This window comes from Oncorhynchus gorbuscha, linkage group LG08 (assembly GCF_021184085.1).
Source record: "Oncorhynchus gorbuscha isolate QuinsamMale2020 ecotype Even-year linkage group LG08, OgorEven_v1.0, whole genome shotgun sequence".
In the NCBI taxonomy this organism is placed as follows: Eukaryota; Metazoa; Chordata; class Actinopteri; order Salmoniformes; family Salmonidae; genus Oncorhynchus; species Oncorhynchus gorbuscha.
The window spans coordinates 6,424,007-6,443,970 of record NC_060180.1 but is presented as its reverse complement, the minus strand read 5'-3'; the positions used below and the strand labels follow the sequence as shown (position 1 = coordinate 6,443,970).

At 41.7% G+C, this 19,964-nt stretch overlaps 1 protein-coding gene across 5 annotated transcripts in view; it reads left to right on the top strand.

Annotated features, from left to right (window-relative positions):
* Positions 1 to 19,964, top strand: part of LOC124040719 (potassium voltage-gated channel subfamily H member 1-like) — a 91,436-nt gene that overhangs the window by 30,269 nt on the left and 41,203 nt on the right. For 3 of the 5 annotated variants that reach the window (XM_046357801.1, XM_046357802.1, XM_046357799.1), the window contains 2 exons: positions 14,737 to 14,948; positions 16,586 to 16,838. In XM_046357801.1, coding sequence (XP_046213757.1) covers positions 14,737 to 14,948; positions 16,586 to 16,838 — 465 coding nt within the window. The remainder of the gene's footprint in view (positions 1 to 14,736; positions 14,949 to 16,585; positions 16,839 to 19,964) is intronic. The other 2 variants (XM_046357803.1, XM_046357800.1) reach the window with 1 other exon arrangement.

Sequence of the window (19,964 nt, the reverse complement as noted above, 5' to 3'; positions counted from 1 at the left end):
TAAACAGAACACTGGAGCAGCTCGATCTGGTAATATTGTCATGTTCACCCCATCATACATTTGGGCTCCACTGACCCTAAAAGGCCAAGGCAGTCAAAATGCAGTTTTTCCTCTGTTTTGTATCATATTGTACCACAGCTGATGAAACTAACACTGTAAAAGTCTAATTTGATCGTTGTTATTTCCTGATAGTTGCTTGTTGAAAATGCAATCTACATAGGAACTTTTAATTAACAGGTTTTTCATCGGTGGAGTTTTGGCTTTCCTGGTGACGTCACCAGGCGGTATAAATTTAATAGACCAATAACAAAGAGCATTCCAAACCTCTCTGTCAATATCAGCTAGTTTTCACATTTACATCACGTTAGGCTCCTCCATCACTTTGGCGCTATTCCCTTCCCCACTCAGACCACTCCCAGTGAGTCCTAGCAAAATTATTGCTTGAGAAATATATATATTTTAAAATAATTTTAATGGAAAACTATTGCAGTAAGGTACTTTATTGTTACCCAGAAATGATTTGATATTGAGATAAAAATGTCTGTATTGGGCCTTTTAAGGTCTCTATTTTGAATTGATTTGACCAACCCATTATATCATGTCCCCTTAAACTGTCTGAATCGATGGCCCTGCACTTCATCCAGCCAGGAAACAGCGAGCACAGCAAACACTCTACTGTCCCCAAAACCATTTTCTGACACTATTTCGCACCATTATATTTGCATCACAACAGCATGAGCATTTGTATGCAAATAACAAATGTTTGCCACTCCTGAGCTCTTTGAAACGTTAATTCAGGGGTGTTGAATCATCTCACCTGGTGAGATTCATATCATATCTGTCAGTGGTTATGGCAACATTTAGGGAATGATCATCACCTAGCCATCCTTTTTATTCCATCCATCCATTTCGCAAGGCTACGTCTAAAGACAGCCAGAGACTGACACACACATGCCATATAGGGCACAGACCGTAGACCAGTTATATGGCTGGCTGGCTCTCGGTTGTCTAGGAGTAGCTGCAGCAGGAGAACCAGGAGAAATATACTAGGCAGGATCAATTGAGCCGAGCAATCCCCCTGCAATCACTCACTACCTCCAGCACCATCTGCCTCAGCTGCTCTTACACCCTGTGTGCGTCCCAATTGGCACCGTATTCCTCATCTAGTGCACTACTTTTTACCAGACCCCTATGGACCCTGGTCAAAAGTAGTACACTACATAGGGAACAGGGTGTAGTTTGGGACGCAGACCTGTTTCACTCACTACTTTACAGCACCCACTGAACAACAGGTTCAGATGCACTCCCGGCACCTCAGCCTCCGTTTCCATGGTGAGAGACAAAGAGGGAGACGGTGAGAGGTACAGCGGTTGTACAGGTGCATTTCAATACTGAATTGGTTTCTCTCCTTGTTTCCATTTCATAACCTGCAGAGCTCCAAGGTTGTTTTGTGCACCATTGTGGCATAAAGTAAGTCCTAGTAGGGATTCTATACACTTTAACGATGGAGACACAATCCAAGAGTTGGGGTTTGTGTATTGTGAAGGTCATGCTGTAGGTTTTGTTCTGAATAGAAAGAAGCTTGGAAAGGCATCAGAGGATTCAAGTGGAATGACTACTGTATGATTCTATTCAGTTTAAACCCTGACAGACTATTTCATTATTCGCTATAAAAATGTCCGACTCTGCACAATTATATTTTTACCAACTGCTGTGATTTGTTATTGGCAGCAGCCGAAGATCACATCATTGACAGGGGAATTATACAGCTGTCTTGTCACTATAGCAACGGTTGGCCCTGAGCATTATAGGGTTTTTGACAACTGTCTGTAAATTGTCTTCAAAGAAAGACAGCTGTTGGCTGATTCCATTTAAAGCAGAATCACTGACAGAGCAGTGGTGTTATAACAAGTCCTGATGGAGAGATTCAGATGAAACGGGGACAAAGGTATTAACACACACAATGTACTTCAAAAGATTAGGACTTTCGGATGCCTAGGATTGGTGACTCTTTACTGTAGGTGTCCTGTCTTTATGTGTTATGTAGCTGTTATAAAGTATTATGAATGAATTCACAAGGCCCCCTACAGTAAAATGCTACCAATCTTAGTCATTCTAAAATATTTTGAAGTACATTGTGTGTGTTAATACCTTTGTCCCTGTTTCACCTGAATCTCTCCATCCGGTCTTGTTATAACACCACTGCTCTGTCAGTGATTCTGCTTATTGGTTTATTCAGATACCCATTAGCTTTTGCCAAAGCAGCAGCCATTCTTCCTGGGGATGCATGTTTAATGTATAGTACAGGTACAGTATATTTTGTAGACTGTGTAATCACTTTTTGTGGCTAGTTGCAATTTCTGAATATGAACATTAGCATATTATTGTCACATCATATGGAATATTGATTTGCTGATGCGTTCATATACCCAGAGGGACAATGATGTGGCTGTTGCATTGATGACACACACACACACACACACACACACACACACACACACACACACACACACACACACACACACACACACACACACACACACACACACACACACACACACACACACACACACACACACACACACACACACACACACACACACACGCACACTCTCTATCGCAGAAGTACTTATTAGGTTCTCACTGCCAAGAGAATGGTACAGTAACACACACAAAGAGCAGAGCAGGTCTCTTTCCACTGCCTTTGATCACGTGCCATACCGAGCTCCAGGTGTTACCTTCCATCTTGTCCAAGCACCCCTAGTAACATGGCTCCAGGTGTTACCTTCCATCCTGTCCAAGCACCCCTAGTAACATGGCTCCAGGTGTTACCTTCCATCTTGTCCAAGCACCCCTAGTAACATGGCTCCAGGTGTTACCTTCCATCCTGTCCAAGCACCCCTAGTAACATGGCTCCAGGTGTTACCTTCCATCCTGTCCAAGCACCCCTAGTAACATGGCTCCAGGTGTTACCTTCCATCCTGGCCAAGCACCCCTAGTAACATGGCTCCAGGTGTTACCTTCCATCCTGGCCAAGCACCCCTAGTAACATGGCTCCAGGTGTTACCTTCCATCCTGTCCAAGCACCCCTAGTAACATGGCTCCAGGTGTTACCTTCCATCTTGTCCAAGCACCCCTAGTAACATGGCTCCAGGTGTTACCTTCCATCCTGTCCAAGCACCCCTAGTAACATGGCTCCAGGTGTTACCTTCCATCCTGTCCAAGCACCCCTAGTAACATGGCTCCAGGTGTTACCTTCCATCCTGTCCAAACACCCCTAGTAACATGGCTCCAGGTGTCACCTTCCGTCCTGTCCAGAGAGAGAGAGAGCGTGAGAGAGAGAAACTATTTAAGGTTTATATTTTCCACTTTGAAATTTCAGACTTGATTTTCCCTTACAAAAAATGTATCCCGACGTAGCAAACTGGGACAAATGAAGATCCTACATCTGTATCTGTCCACTAAGAAGTTAGGGAGTCTACAGTAGAGAGGAGAGAGATAGCTCTAGTCTACAGTAGAGGAGAGAGAGAACTCTAGTCTACAGTAAAGAGAAGAGAAGGCTCTATTCTACAGTAGAGAGGAGAGAGAGAGCTCTAGTCTACAGTAAAGAGAAGAGAAGGCTCTATTCTACAGTAGAGAGGAGAGAGAGAGCTCTAGTCTACAGTAAAGAGAAGAGAAGGCTCTATTCTACAGTAGAGAGGAGAGAGAGAACTCTAGTCTACAGTAAAGAGAAGAGAGAGCTCTATTCTACAGTAGAGAGGAGAGGCAGAGCTCTAGTCTACAGTAAAGAGAAGAGAGAGCTCTATTCTACAGTAGAGAGGAGAGGGAGAGCTCTAGTCTACAGTAAAGAGAAGAGAGAGCTCTATTCTACAGTAGAGAGGAGAGAGAGCGCTAGTCTACAGTAGAGAGGAGAGAGAGTTCTAGTATACAGTAGAGATAAGAGCGAGAGCTACAGTAGAGAGGAGCACTGGAGACACATGGACCTGTGTAGTATCTGATCATCTTCAAAGGCAGCAGTGACAACATAATGATATAATATTCTGTCACATATGCTTCACATTGCAGACAGCATGCAGGACATTTTTTATCTTTATTCATGCAGGGAAGTCCCATTGAGCCCTGCTTCAAATCCTCTGTCACAATACTATTTTATAGCAAATTAACGGACAAAGGATTTTTAAAGTTGCCGTGGGGACTTTTTCGCTAAGAATGGCTCAACATTTTGTTTGACAATAAGGTTTATCGCACCAATATGAGCCAATTTCATATTTGTGCAATTAATGATAGGGATGGTATGGACACAATTTTACAGTAACAGTTTTGCTTTGGAAAGCTACATTGAGTAAGACTATGAATACCCTCTTCATACTGCATTCTAGGCACATTTGTGTGTGTGAATGCAAGCACTGTAGGGGGGATTGGGGTAAGTTGAGCCATTCTTTGCATTCAGCATCACTCCAACAAGAGAAATGTAGTATTCGTTCTAACAAAGATATCTCCATATATTTCCAGATGTTGTGTATTCCTGGAAATAATCAGAATGTAGGTAAACATTACAGTTTTGGAAACATAGCTTGTCCCAAAAAAAGTGGGGTCTTGGCACAACTTACCCTTGGTATGGAGTAAGGTGAGTCACAGGACAGGGTTAGTTAAGCTACCTACAAGTTTCTGTACTGAATGAAATATTACCACTACTTTTTAAAAACCATGCATATCTTTATTTCCCAAACATAATTCATCACGTGCATATTTTAACACAGGCTTTACACCTAACAAACACTGTGTAGTCTATTAACATAGGCCAGGCGCTGTGGTTACCTCATATTCCAGCAATAATGCCTTGTATTACTCCTGGGAAGAAGACATTTCAGTTTGCTCAACTTGCCATTGGCTCAACAATCAGAAAAGAAAAATATATCCCTTTTTCTCCCCAATTTCGTGATATCCAGTTGGTAATCAGTTTTGTCCCATCGCTGCAACTTCTGTATGGACTCGGGAGAGGCGAAGATCGAGAGCCGTGCATTTTCAGAAACACGACCCTGCCATGCCGCACTTCTCACTTAACCCGGAAACCAGCCGCACCAATGTATTGAAGGAAACACCGTACACCGGGCGACTGTGTCAGCATGCATTGCGCCCGGGCCCACCACAGGAGTCGCTAGAGAGTGATGGGACAAGGACAACCCGGCCGGCCAAACCCTCCCCTAACCAGGACGACGCTGGGCCTATTGTGTGCCACCTCATGGGCATCCCTGTCACAGTCAACTGCGAAACAGCCTGGGATCGAAACAGGATCTGTAGTGATGCAGTGCCTTAGACCGCTGTGTCACTCGGGAGGCCCCCAAAGCAAACATTTTGACTATATTAGCCCACACAGCTACAAGGATGCACTTTCTTGCTAGGTTTAGGACCTCATGATGAAATGTATAGAGACCCTATCTGATGTAATGAACAATCTTTAAATGATCTACTTTGGTTTAGATACAAGCATCATGAAACCTCAAACAATAAATTAATTTGACTTTGTGAAAATCATTTGGACCTTACATTTTCCATCTGGTTGCTTCTTTTATGGACTCCATGAAATGATGACCTCTTCCTAAATATTTGGTCAAAATATACATTTTGTGTATGGTTTCCTAGAAACAAAGGTGGCTCAACTTACCCCATTCTCACCTATACAATGTCTGTTTTTTTTTTGTATATACATCATTACGGAAAATGATCGTTTTGTATATCTGCAGTATCCTATACATCAGTGTTAAGATAGAAACACAGTAGACTGGAGTGTGTCAGGAGATAAGTTGTGTCTGCTGTCATGGATCATAGTGACAACACTTTATCACTGCGTCCTGTCATGAAACTGATGCTTTTGCACATACACAAATACACACACTTGGCAGATAGGTAAAATCAATACAAACCAGTGTCGCTGCACTCTAAAGTGGGGAGAGAAATGTAATTTAAACTGTGTTAACTGCTATCTCCTGCTACAATGATGGGAAACTCAATTTCAACATGGCACCCATTTCAGGCGATAATTTTGTTGTGGTCCCTCTGGCCTCAAATAGAGTACTTTGTCAAATACTGTTGGCATTGCAGAATGTTATAGGTGGTGTTTGGTTTGGAAAAAAAGGAGCATCAATGTCTCAAAGCTATCATCTTCCAGAAAATTGCCACAGCTATAATAAGCTGTTAAATTAGCTCAATTGTTCATTGTGCAATCATTACATTCATTTACATGGTGTAAAGAAAGTATTTCTGCAGCTCTTCTTATGACAGCCTTATTACTCAATGAGACACCCTTCACACTTTACTCTGTAGAAACAGGGTTTGGATTCCTATTTCTTTGGAAAGGAATAAGCATGAAATTCAAACAGATTTTTACACAGAAAACTGACCAAACCCTCCATTTGCCCTTGTAGTAGAACCAATGAGTAAGGCATACGATTATTGTTATTTTGCAGAATAAAGCACAGAAAGTTTGTATATGTGTAAGAGAGAGAGCTGACCCTTTTCAATCAGATGCAGTTCTATCACCCTAAGCAGTCTTGTTAAACCTTGTTAGTTCGCCATAGTCTTTCTGACAGCCCACAGAAAGGCTTCCCTGCTAAAGCTGCACAATAGCCTGTTGAAAAAGGAAACTCTTTGTATTATGAATGTGTAGAGTGGGGTCCCAAATTATTGTCACCCTTGATGACGATGAGCAAAAATTACTGTATTAAATAAATCATTAAAATAATAAAAATCGGTCAGAAATAGATTTACTTTAACAAGTGATTTTTTATTTATTTAAATGGGGTCAAATTATTGACACCCCTTATGAAGATAATGGCACTGAGCCTTTTTCTAAAATATTTTATGAGTTGGGAGATATCTTAGACCAATTCTCCATATAGAATCCTTCCAGATCCTCCTCCTGCACTTATGGACTGCCCTCTTCAATTCAAACCTCAGGTCTTCAATGGGTTTCAAGTCCGGAGACCTGATGTAGATTTTTATGGCCAATTAACCAATTATTTGTGTATTTTGATGTGTGCTTGGGGTTGTTGTCTTGCTGGAAGATTAACTTGTGGCCAAGTTTCAGCTTCCTGGCAGAGGCAACCAGGTTTTTGGCAAAAATATCCTGGTACTGGGTAAAGCTCATGATTCCGTTGAACTCAACACCGGCCTCAGGACCAGTGGAAGTAAAAATAGCCCCATAACATCAAAGTTCCACCAACATCTTTTTCAGTAATTATGGGGATATTTTCTGCCCTTTTGTTCTCATTTCGACACCAAACCCACCACTGGTGTGTGTGGCCAAAGAGCTCTATTTTCACGTCATCTAACAAATGTTAACACCTGTAGTGTTATTGCCACTTGGATTGAAACTGGTGCTTTGGTCAGATGACATGAAAACAGAGCTCTGGACTGTCAGGTCAGAGTAAATAGGCATTTTAACATCATAGTTTTAGCCGGTGGTAACTTGTGGAATGGACACCGTCTGGAAGGTGGTTTTAACCAATCAGCATTAAGGATTTGACCCAACTGTTGTATAATGCTTAATAAATAAACGCAGATGTCATGAGTATCTGTTCATTTAAGGCTGAAACATAAGATGTTGTAATTCCGCAATATCCACCCCTCCAAAATAAAAACCCGGAGACATGTATTCATGTAGAATCCCTGATTCCAGTTATTGAAGACATCCACACTGATTGGAGACCTTTTAGTTCAATGTTTTTCAACCTCCGGTCCGTAGACTGGCACCAATCACTCATAGTTAGCTAACACTGATTGAATTTAAAAGTAAGCCCTCAAAGAAGGAAGTACCACATCTTGCCTGTCCCTGGTGGACAAAAAGTTTGAGAAACACCGCTTTAGACTGTGCAGGAAAAGGTTGAACTACCAAAGGTTGTAAAACTGAGTCATTTGATATCCATGTAGTGACCTAAAGGCTTGTCATGCAACATAGACCATGATACTGATAGACAGGCACGGTCAGAAGAGCTCTGCGTCTCTGTCACCACCTCTAAAGCTCTGTTTCCTGTTTCCTCTATGCGCACATGCACACACGCAAGCAAAACTGCCACCCTGTCACCAATGTCGCATAAACACTTCCTCGCAAACTGCATGTTTGTGACTTTGGTTCTTGACTCTTCTTTTCTATGTTTGTCCTCAAATATGCAGGATACCTCTGTCTGAACCTTCAGTGAATCTTTGATACATTTACAGATCAACAAGCTTTGATCACTTGACTTAAAGTATGTATTTCAGCTACTTACAATTACGTAGACTAACACATTTTAGCACGTTTCTAATACTGGATCAATTCCTGGATCAATTCCTGAAGTCTGCCATCTGTTAACTTTAAGCTTTTCTCCTTCAATGTGTAATATTCTTCTCTGTGAAGCTAACTTTCTTGGACTCTTCCCAACAAACCGGGAACATTAGCTAAGATTCCCATTTAAGTTATAGTTAGATCCTAACGTTAGATAAAATCCTAACAATAGCATGGTAACATTTGATATAGATTTTTTTTGTCTTCATTTAAATATCCTTGGAATGTTTTCCTTACATTCACTAAAATGTTAGGCACAACATCTGCAACAACCACCACAGAACATTCCCCAAAATGTATTATTAGGTTTCCAGATAATATTAACAAAACAAATCAACGTTTATTTGTCGACCTTACAGTGAAATGCTTACTTACAGGCTCTAACCAACAGTGCGATTTCTAAGTTAAAAAAAGGTATTAGGTGAACAATAGGTAAGTAAAGAAATAAAAACAACAGTAAAAAGACAGTGGAAAAATAACAGTAGCAAGGCTATATACAGTAGCAAGGCTATATACAGGCACCGGTTAGTCGGGCTGATTGAGGTAGTATGTACATGTAGATATGATGGCAGGCAGCTTAGCCCCAGTGATGTACTGGGCCGTACGCACTACCCTCTGGAGTGCCTTGCGATCGGAGGCCGAGCAGTTGCCGCACCAGGCAATGATGCAACTGTAGAACCTTTTGAGGATCTGGGGACCCATGCCAAATCTTTTCAGTCTCCTGAGGAGGAATAGGCTTTGCCGTGCCCTCTTCATGACTGATATGTTTGGACCATTGTAGTTTTTTGGTGGTGTGGACACCAAGGAACTTGAAGTTCTCAACCTGCTCCACCACAGCCCCGTCGATGAGAATGAGGGTGTGTTCGGTCCTCCTTTTCCTGTAATTCACAATCATCTCCTTAGTCTTGGTTACATTGAGTGATAGGTTGTTATTCTGGCACCACACAGCCAGGTCTCTGACCTACCTATAGGCTGTCTCGTAGTTGTCGGTGATCAGGCCTACCATTGTTGTTTCGTCTGTAAACTTCATGATGGTGTTGGATTCGTGCCTGGCCATGCAGTCGTGGGTGAACAGGAGGGGACTGAGCACGCACCACTGAGGGGCTCCAGTGTTGAGGATCAGCGTGGCAGATGTGTTGTTACCTACCCTCACCACCTGGGGGCGGCCCAGGAAGTCCAGGATCCAGTTGTAAAGGGAGGTGTTTTGTCCCAGGATCCTTAGCTTAGTAATAACACAATGTACCAGTAATGCTTTCCTTACATTCACTAAACTTTTAGGCACAACATCTGTAAACTACCACAGAACATTCCCCAAAAGTTCTCATTAGGTTTCCAGGTAATATAATAACACAATTTACCAGTAAGGTTTTCCCAGCAAACCAAAATTGGTTCTGTGAAAGTTCCCAGAACATTCGTTAGGTTGCAACAAATGCTCTCATAACATAACTGTCCAGTCGTGTTCATGGTTATACAGTGCAATGTTTGTATAAAACATTGGACTGATGTTTCAAGAACGTTTCCAGAACACATTCTGTTCTTGAATGTTCCCATAATGTTTCATTAGGTTGTGGGAACAGTCTGGAAAAAACATTTGAAGACATCACAAAAAATATATTCCCAAAACACAAAAACTGCCCAGTTGTACGGACGATTTTACCAACGTTCTTTTAGGGTTAAAATAATAAGAATGTTTCCAGAACACATTTTGTCTGTTCTTTTAAGGTTCCCAGAACATTTAATTAGAATGTGGGAACAGTGGATACAATACAAGAGAGAGATTTCCAAAACACAAAGTAAGCTCAGGTTGCACAGGACGTTCCCTTAATGTTGCAATAATATTCTTGTGATATTTACAGAGGTTGCATAATGTTCCAAAATGTCCAAAGAAGTATGTTTTTTATGACATTCATAGCATATTTGTTTTCGGTTTAACATAATAATGACGACTCCACCAACATTAAGTTTGCCGACGACACAACAGTGGTAGGCCTGATCACCTACAACGATGGGACAGCCTATAGGGAGGAGGTCAGAGACCTGGCAGTGTGGTGCCAGGACAACAATCTCTCCCTCAATGTGAGCAAGACAAAGGACATGATCGTGGACTACAGGAAAAGGAGGGCCGAATACGCCCCTATTCTCATCGACAGGGCTGTAGTACGGCGGGTTGAGAGCTTCAAGTTCCTTGGTGTCCACATCACAAACATACTATCATGGTCCAAACACACCAAGAAAATCATGACGAGGTCACGACAACGCCATGGGTCCCCAGATCCTCAAAAGTTTCTGCAGCTGCACCATCGAGAGCATCCTGACGGGTTGCATGGCAACTGCTTGACCTCCGACTGCAAGGCACTACAGAGGGTAGTGTGTACAGCCAAGTACATAACTGGTGCTAAGCTTCTTGCCATCCAGGACCTCTATACCAGGCAGTGTCAAAGGAAGGCCCTAATTATTGCCAAAGACTCCAGCCCCCCTAGTCATAGACTAGTTTTCTATGCTACAGCACTGCAAGTGGTACTGGAGCACCAAGTCTAGGTCCAAAAGGTTTCTTAAAGCTTCTATCCCGAAGCCATAGACTCCTGAACAGCTAATCAAGGACATTTCTAAGTGACCCCAAACTTTTGAACGGTAGTGTATATATTCAGACTCTTTGCGATGAAACTCGAAATTGAGATCAGGTGCATCCTAATTCCATTGATAATCCTTGATGTTTCTACAACCTGTGGTAAATTCAATTGATTGGACATGATTTGGAAAGGCACACACCTGTCTATATAAGGTCTCACAGTTGACAATGCATGTCAGAGCAAAAACCAAGCCATGACGTCGAAGGAATTGTCCTTGGAGCTCTGAGACAGGATTGTGTCGATGCACAGATCTGGGGAAGAGTACCAAAATATTTCTGCAGCATTGAAGATCCCAAAGAACACAGGTCTCCATCATTCTTAAATGGAAGAAGTTTGGAGCTACCAAGACTTCCTAGAGCTGGCTGCCCGGCCAAACTGAGCAGTCGATGGAGAAGGGCCTTGGTCATGGAGGTAACAGAGCTCTAGCGTTCCTTTGTGGAGATGGGAGAAACTTCCAGGAAGAGAACAATCTCTGCACCATTGCACCAATCAGGCCTTTATGATAGACTAGCCAGACGGAAGCCATTCCTCAGTAAAAGGCACCTGACAGCCCGCTTGGAGTTTGCCAAAAAGGTACCTAAAGACTCTCAGACCATGATAAACCAAGATTCTCTGGTCTGATGAAACAAATACTGGCCTGAATTCCAAGTGTTACGTCTGGAGCAAACCTGTAACCGTCCATATGGTGAAGCGTGGTGGTGGCAGCAGCATACTGTGGGGAGGTTTTTCAGAGGCAGGGACTGGGAGAGTAGTGGATCGAAGGAAAGATTAACTGTGCAAAGTACAGAGAGATCCTTGAGGAAAACCTGCTCCAGAGCACTCAGGACCTCAGACTGGGGCAAAGGTTCACCTTCCAACAGGACAACGACCCAAAGCACACAGCCAAGACAAAGCAGGAGTGGATTTGGGACAAGTCTGTAAATGTCCTTGAGTGGCCCAGCCAGAGCCCGGACTTGAACCTAATTTGAACATCTCTGGAGAGACCTGAAAATAACTGCAGCGACGCTCCCCATCCAACCTGACTTAGCTTGAGAGGATCTGCAGAGAAGAATGGGAGAAACTCCCCAAATACAGGTATGCCAAGCTTGTAGCGTCATACCCAAGAAGACTTGAGACTGTAATCTTTGCCAAAGGTGCTTCAACAAAGTACGGAGTAAAGGGTTTGAACACATTTACATGAACACGTATGCAAACGTTCAGGGGTTGCCTGGTGGCAAAGAGGATAAAATACATGGCTTGGGAACCAGACATTGGAGGTTCAAACCCCACATGTGCACTTTGTTAACCATATTGTTTCCACCTCATATGTTATCTGTTTTATTTGAATGCTGTTCAAATGTACTATTAATGAAATGAAAATGCCATGTGTCTCTATATTACCTTCAAATGTGAATTGCCATTAAATCGGGAGAGAAACATAATGGGCAGCGTAGCCTAGTGGTTAGAGCATTGGACTAGTAACCGGAAGGTTGCGAGTTCAAACCCCCGAGCTGACAAGGTACAAATCTGTCGTTCTGCCCCTGAACAGGCAGTTAACCCACTGTTCCCAGGCTGTCACTGAAAATAAGAATATGTTCTTAACTGACTTGCCTGGTTAAATAAAGGTAAAATAAAAAAAGTAAAATTCCAATCTGCTTTAAGGAGCTACAGCTGAGCATGTCGTGGTAATATTAGGTAATAATTTCAAGAACATTTAGAAAATGTTATATTGTTAAATTGTTATAAGTACCTGAGGACAGGCAAAACAAGGTAAAATGCACTGGAGTGTATTCATGGATGCAAAGGGAAGCCAGGCTTCCCCAGGAATTTAACTAATTATTTTATGTTTTTTTGTTGTCTCTGTTTAATTATTTTCCTTCAATTCGCAAGAGGCTGAATGTACCTCACAGGAGAAAGCATCCATGTGAGAAAAACAGGTCCCCTCTGTATTTGTAGCCCGTCTATCTGATTCTGTCTGGTCAAAAATAGTATGACATTGTTGTCGCCAGTAGCAAAGAAACATTGTAGAATCATCCACGCAACTGGACAGTTTTTGTGTTTTGAGAACGTATCTTTTGTGATGTCCCCACAATGTTGTCACCAGACTGTACCCACAACACAATGAAACATTCTGGGAACCATTAAATAACAGGCTACATGTGTTCTAGGTAGGGCTGTGACGGTCATTACATTTTGTCTGGTAATTGTCATTCAAAAGACTGGTATCATGGCTCAGGTAATTGACCGTTAATGAACATAAACACGTTTAGCATCTCCAGGCATACAAGCAGCTGATGTGCACCTTTTGGAACGTCTACATTTCAATAAAAGTATAATAAATAAATGTAATATATACCATCACAATACATCCATTATTCATTTTAGTCAGGTTTAAAGAAACATGATATGAAGAACATGTATTTCAGAAGAACAGAATGAGTTGACCTACTGTTAGTTATCTGGCTATGCTCCATACCATAGGCTGTAGGCTTGTTCATTTAGCTGACAATATATTCTTAAGTCCCATGCAATTATTTAATATCATTTCATAGTAATAAGAATAGAATTGAACTGAGCTGAATAAAATGTCAAGGATATTTTTCCCATTCCGGAGCGTGTGTGCATATGAAGTGGCTATATAAAGCATAAAAGTGGTCATTTAAAACTAGATTTAGAGTTATTTGGCAACTTTAGTTGTGAATGATACAAACCTTAGAAGTCAAAACATATATAATACATTCCAAGGGCTGCATGGTATAACTATAGGCTATTGATGATTTGAGAAAGTAGAAAAATAGCTGGGGGGGCTGGAAACATGGTGGTGAGATATTCTGAATACGTAATAGGTATAGTAATGTGTCACCCAATGAATTCTGAAAATATAAAAATGTTCCTATTACTTGGCTGTTCAAAATCAAATGCACTAATTGTAGGATAACTGTAAGCCGCCATGCACAATCAATGAACCAACAGCATCGCCTTGGGCTATACGTTGTCTCCCAGACCCATGGATAGACATTTTGGAGCGTAGCACAAGGTAACCAGTCCACCCAGTATGCATAGTAATACAGTCCACTCAAAGGCTAGACCAATTATTTACCAAATACATCTTAAATCAGTTTACTTTATGTTTTTCTGCTATGCGTAATATGCGGTAGGCTATGCACTGTATAATGGCACAATCATTTTTGTTCATGTTTTTTTGGGCTCATAAACCTATGCGTAAACTATAATATGCATATGAGTGTTTTGAACGAATCATCACATTAGAAAGCACTGTCGTTTTTGTTGTGTTGGGCGTTGAAACATCCACAACAACCATGTTTTACACTGTTTCAACCTGCTATTCAACTTCTTTCTTCACATTGGTCACAGTGAGGTGACTTTTAAAAGTAGGATTGGCCCCTGTTTGGATAAGTGTTTGATGTGATTTTTTGATTGCATATTCTTTGATGTTAGAGTGTTTAGAGGGACAATAGAGCCATAAGTACCAGGACATTATGACCTGATGGTTGTTATCAAATTGGGTACTACCAAAGCATGTCCAGCATGCATAAAACGAGAATACGGTGACTCAACTGTCACGTGAAATTTTACTGTGGTCACGATTCAGCCCTAGTTCTAGCTCTTGCAACATCTATTGAATGTTTTATACAAAATGGACAGTTTTTGTGTTTTGAGAACATTTGCCGAGACCTAACGAATGTTCTGGGAACTTTCACACAACCTATTTTGGTTTGCAAGGTAATCTTCTCTAAATGTTCTCAATGTTTCTCCCTCCTCGTCTTTTTCTTTTTTTCACAGCCCTTCTTTATGCCACCATCTTCGGTAACGTCACCACCATCTTCCAGCAGATGTATGCCAACACCAACCGCTACCACGAGATGCTGAACAGCGTCCGTGACTTCCTCAAGCTCTACCAGGTGCCCAAGGGGCTGAGCGAGAGGGTCATGGATTACATCGCCTCCACCTGGTCCATGTCCCGGGGCATAGATACTGAAAAGGTATCTCAAACTGTAAGCCTGACATTCATTACCTTGGCTTGCATGCTGTCCCCCCCCCACCCTCCTCGTTGGTTGGTTGGTTCTGCATGGTAGCTTCCACAGCTAGCTGGCCCCTTTGTATTGTGGTGATTGTGGCTCTGTGTTTCGATGTGCTTGACCAGTCCACTTGGGGTGGGAGTGTGGGGGAGGGTGTTGAGTGTTGGTGTTGAGTTAATGGATAATGCTTTGGACCTGTCATATTAACTAATTATTATAATTAGTCATGACAGCTGGTGTTAGTTTGACAAGTGACTGTTAAGACACAAACTTTGGCTGATTAGCGAACTGGTGGTATTTTTAACCAATGTGAAATTTGTTTCCAATTAATTAAATGCCTGAATGTGACATGGTTTTAAACCAATTATGAGCAGTTTACAGAAAAAAACAGTGAGGAAATCAATGTAAGAAATGTGTCTAATAAGTGAACCATTTGACCCAGAGTCGTCCAGGTTTGACCAGGGTAGGCTGTCATTGTAAATAAGAATTTGTTCTTAACTGACTTTCCTAGTTAAATAAAAATATAAAATACAGTGTGTTGTCCTTTTGGGGCTGCATGATAGCTGGGGTGAGTATGTGCAGTTCAGTACAGTTTTTAGACACATTCCTATGCTGTATGCTTTGGGATTACCTCAGTGACCGTAGAAAGCAACACTATGTAAGCTTCCAGGCACATTTCTCCCACAGCGTAGAGAGGATGGATGAGCGAAGGAGGGTAAAATCCTTTAAGGATTCTCTGCTATCACCCATGGAATCACCTCAGCCTCCCAGGTGTTTAACTGTGGCTGTTGCTGTGACAACAACAGTATCCCAGCCAGGCCTGTAGAGAGGAGGCTGGTTTGAGTGGTAGTTCTGGGTGATTCTTAGTCTGCTCTGTTCACATACTTAACCGTAACCCATACCACTAAGCATAAAACATTGTTGGGGTTTGTCTATACACTTATACTTCCTTTTTTCCTTTTTTTAAGACAGAAAAAGAAGATTCAAATAACAGGATTTTAACATTGATGTACTGTTGTATTTTCTGTGCCCCTCTAACTTGTACTTTTGCCCAATGTGCACCATTACTGTATGATGATGGTGGTTGTTGTTGATGCACTGCAAAAAATATAATCTTAGCTAGATTTAAAAAAAAACTTGTATTGAGTTATAATGCTCTTAAAATTACTTTTTTCGTATCAAGATAAATGATCTTACCGCATTGGCTTGATAGAAGTGGAGTATGATAATTTTAATAGTGGGGGTTTTATCTTATTCCACCTTATATCAAGTCTTTTTTATGTTAAAATAAGACAAGCGATCTGTCAATGTGGTAAAAAATAATTTATCTTGGTAAGAAAAGACATTTTAAATGCATTATCACTCAATACAAGATTAAAAGTCTAGCTAAGATTGAATTTTGTTGCTATTATTATAAGTATTAGCAATCTGTTTTTGGTTGGTTGCCTTGTTGCGACACCCTTAGAATATTTCACAATAAAGATTTTAAAGTAATATATCTAAACGCTATCATGGCTGTCAGTCAGAAACTACTGGTTCACCAAAGACCATGAGTTTGGAAGGTGATACAATTAGGTTATTTAACTCTTATCCCTCTGCTCTCTCTGTCCCAGGTATTGCAGATATGCCCTAAGGACATGAGGGCAGATATCTGCGTCCACCTCAACAGGAAAGTCTTCAAAGAACACCCTGCATTCAGGTTGGCCAGTGACGGGTGCCTGCGTGCCCTGGCCATGGAGTTCCAGACTATCCACTGTGCCCCTGGCGACCTCATCTACCATGCCGGGGAGAGTGTTGACAGCCTCTGTTTCGTGGTGTCAGGATCCCTGGAGGTCATCCAAGATGATGAGGTGGTGGCCATCTTGGGTGAGTAGTTTTCTATTATACATTATGACGATGTAGGATTACATGGTGGCCATCTTGGGTGAGTAGTTGTGTATTAAACAGTATGACGATGTAGGATTACATGGTGGCCATCTTGGGTGAGTAGTTTTCTATTATACAGTATGACGATGTAGGATTACATGGTGGCCATCTTGGGTGAGTAGTTGTGTATTAAACAGTATGACGATGTAGGATTACATGGTGGCCATCTTGGGTGAGTAGTTTTCTATTATACAGTATGACGATGTAGGATTACATGGTGGCCATCTTGGGTGAGTAGTTTTCTATTATACAGTATGACGATGCAGGATTACATGGTGGCCATCTTAGGTGAGTAGTTGTGTATTATACAGTATGACGATGTAGGATTACATGGTGGCCATCTTAGGTGAGTAGTTGTGTATTATACAGTATGATGATGTAGGATTACATGGTGGCCATCTTAGGTGAGTAGTTGTGTATTAAACAGTATGACGATGTAGGATTACATGGTGGCCATCTTGGGTGAGTAGTTTTCTATTATACATTATGACGACGTAGGATTACATGGTGGCCATCTTGGGTGAGTAGTTGTGTATTATACAGTATGACGATGTAGGATTACATGGTGGCCATTTTAGGTGAGTAGTTGTGTATTATACAGTATGACGATGTAGGATTACATGGTGGCCATCTTGGGTGCTTTGCTGCTGTCTATTGTATAGGATGGTTTGCGGCTATTTTGAGTGAGCTGCTGTCCATGGACCAGTGTTTAAGTTGAGCCGGTGTACATCGGTACCGTGGTGTTCATCGCAACCTTGTGTGAAAGGAGCTATAGTCTAATCCCAAAGACAGTCCCTGTAGAGACATTACCAGGGTGTTAATGTGGGAGTGGAGGGTGAAGGCTACATAGTTAAATGTTGAGTGGCTGTAAATCACACCTTGTTATTGATCTGAGTGATGGATTCTTTGTTATTTCTCGTATTATGTTTTGGTTGTTCTCCGTGTGTGTGTGTGTGTGTGTGTGTGTGTGTGTGTGTGTGTGTGTGTGTGTGTGTGTGTGTGTGTGTGTGTGTGTGTGTGTGTGTGTGTGTGTGTGTGTGTGTGTGTGTGTGTGTGTGTGTGTGTGTGTGTGTGTGTGTGTGTGTGTGTGTGTGTGTGTGCATATACAGACCGTTAGACTGTTGCTGGGCAAACATACACACCAACATAATAAAAAATGGTAAACAGTAAAAATGCAACACCATCTCCTACTAACTACTATCCCCTACTAACTACTACTAACAAACAGTAGCTGTGGTTATTTTCTATTGTGTTGCTGACCTGGTTAGTTCATGTTGATTGAACCCTGGGTGATGAATTAGCTACTGATGTAAATCACAGTCTCATTAAACTAATGGCAGCTGCTATACAGAATCATTGCTGCACCAGCTGCTGAATGTAGGTCTACGTAGCACCGTGATCATTCTATTAACTAATTAACTCTAGTTGCTTACCTCATTCGCTCTTGGTTTGTCAGAAGGGGGTAGATCAGCTTTAATGTTGCAGATAGGTTGTAGCTTCCATCAATGTAATTGTTTGCATCAATTCCATATATATAAACAACGCTTAGGCTTCTACTTCCAGTTTATACATATTATATTCATTTTATGGACACAGTCTATTTTACAATAGTTATATTTTGTTTGTTTTCACTCCTGTCCTTCCTCTACCCTCAACCTCTCCCATCTATTTCTGATGTCATTCCGGTTTGATTTCTATTTGCAATATCGGTCAAACTTTGCTCTTTCACAAAAATTCTGAACCTATGTACGTTTTACGGACACAGTATGTTTTACATCATGTTACTAGTTGTTATTAGTCCCAACCTTCAGCTCCATTCAACCTCCCATCTATCTCTTAAAACCATCCAGTCCCAACCTTCAGCTCCATTCAACCTCCCATCTGTCTCTTAAAACCATCCAGTCCCAACCTTCAGCTCCATTCAACCTCCCATCTATCTCTTAAAACCATCCAGTCCCAACCTTCAGCTCCATTCAACCTCCCATCTATCTCTTAAAACCATCCAGTCCCAACCTTCAGCTCCATTCAACCTCCCATCTATCTCTTAAAACCATCCAGTCCCAACCTTCAGCTCCATTCAATCTCCCATCTATCTCTTAAAACCATCCAGTCCCAACCTTCAGCTCCATTCAACCTCCCATCTATCTCTTAAAACCATCCAGTCCCAACCTTCAGCTCCATTCAACCTCCCATCTATCTCTTAAAACCATCCAGTCCCAACCTTCAGCTCCATTCAACCTCCCATCTATCTCTTAAAACCATCCAGTCCCAATTTTCAGCTCCATTCAACCTCCCATATATCTCTTAAAACCATCCAGTCCCAACCTTCAGCTCCATTCAACCTCCCATCTGTCTCTTAAAACCATCCAGTCCCAACCTTCAGCTCCATTCAACCTCCCATCTATCTCTTAAAACCATCCAGTCCCAACCTTCAGCTCCATTCAACTTCCCATCTATCTCTTAAAACCATCCAGTCCCAACCTTCAGCTCCATTCAACCTCCCATCTATCTCTTAAAACCATCTAGTCCCAACCTTCAGCTCCATTCAACCTCCCATCTATCTCTTAAAACCATCCAGTCCCAACCTTCAGCTCCATTCACCTCCCATCTGTCTCTTAATACCATCCAGTCCCAATTTCCAGCTCTATTCAACCTCCCATCTGTCTCTTAAAACCATCCAGTCCCAACCTTCAGCTCCATTCAACCTCCCATCTGTCTCTTAAAACCATCCAGTCCCAACCTTCAGCTCCATTCAACCTCCCATCTATCTCTTAAAACCATCCAGTCCCAACCTTCAGCTCCATTCAACCTCCCATCTATCTCTTAAAACCATCCAGTCCCAACCTTCAGCTCCATTCAACCTCCCATCTATCTCTTAAAACCATCCAGATTGGATTTCTATTTACCATATATTTTTCTACTTTGCTGTGATGTTTCACAACATCTTTTTAGAACGACCTTGCAGTTGATTCACACTTCCACAGCTGCGGAGAACAATGATAGTTTTACAAGAATTGACTCTGCTGTTTTTGCTATTCCATTTTTGCCTCTCTATCACTGCCTTGG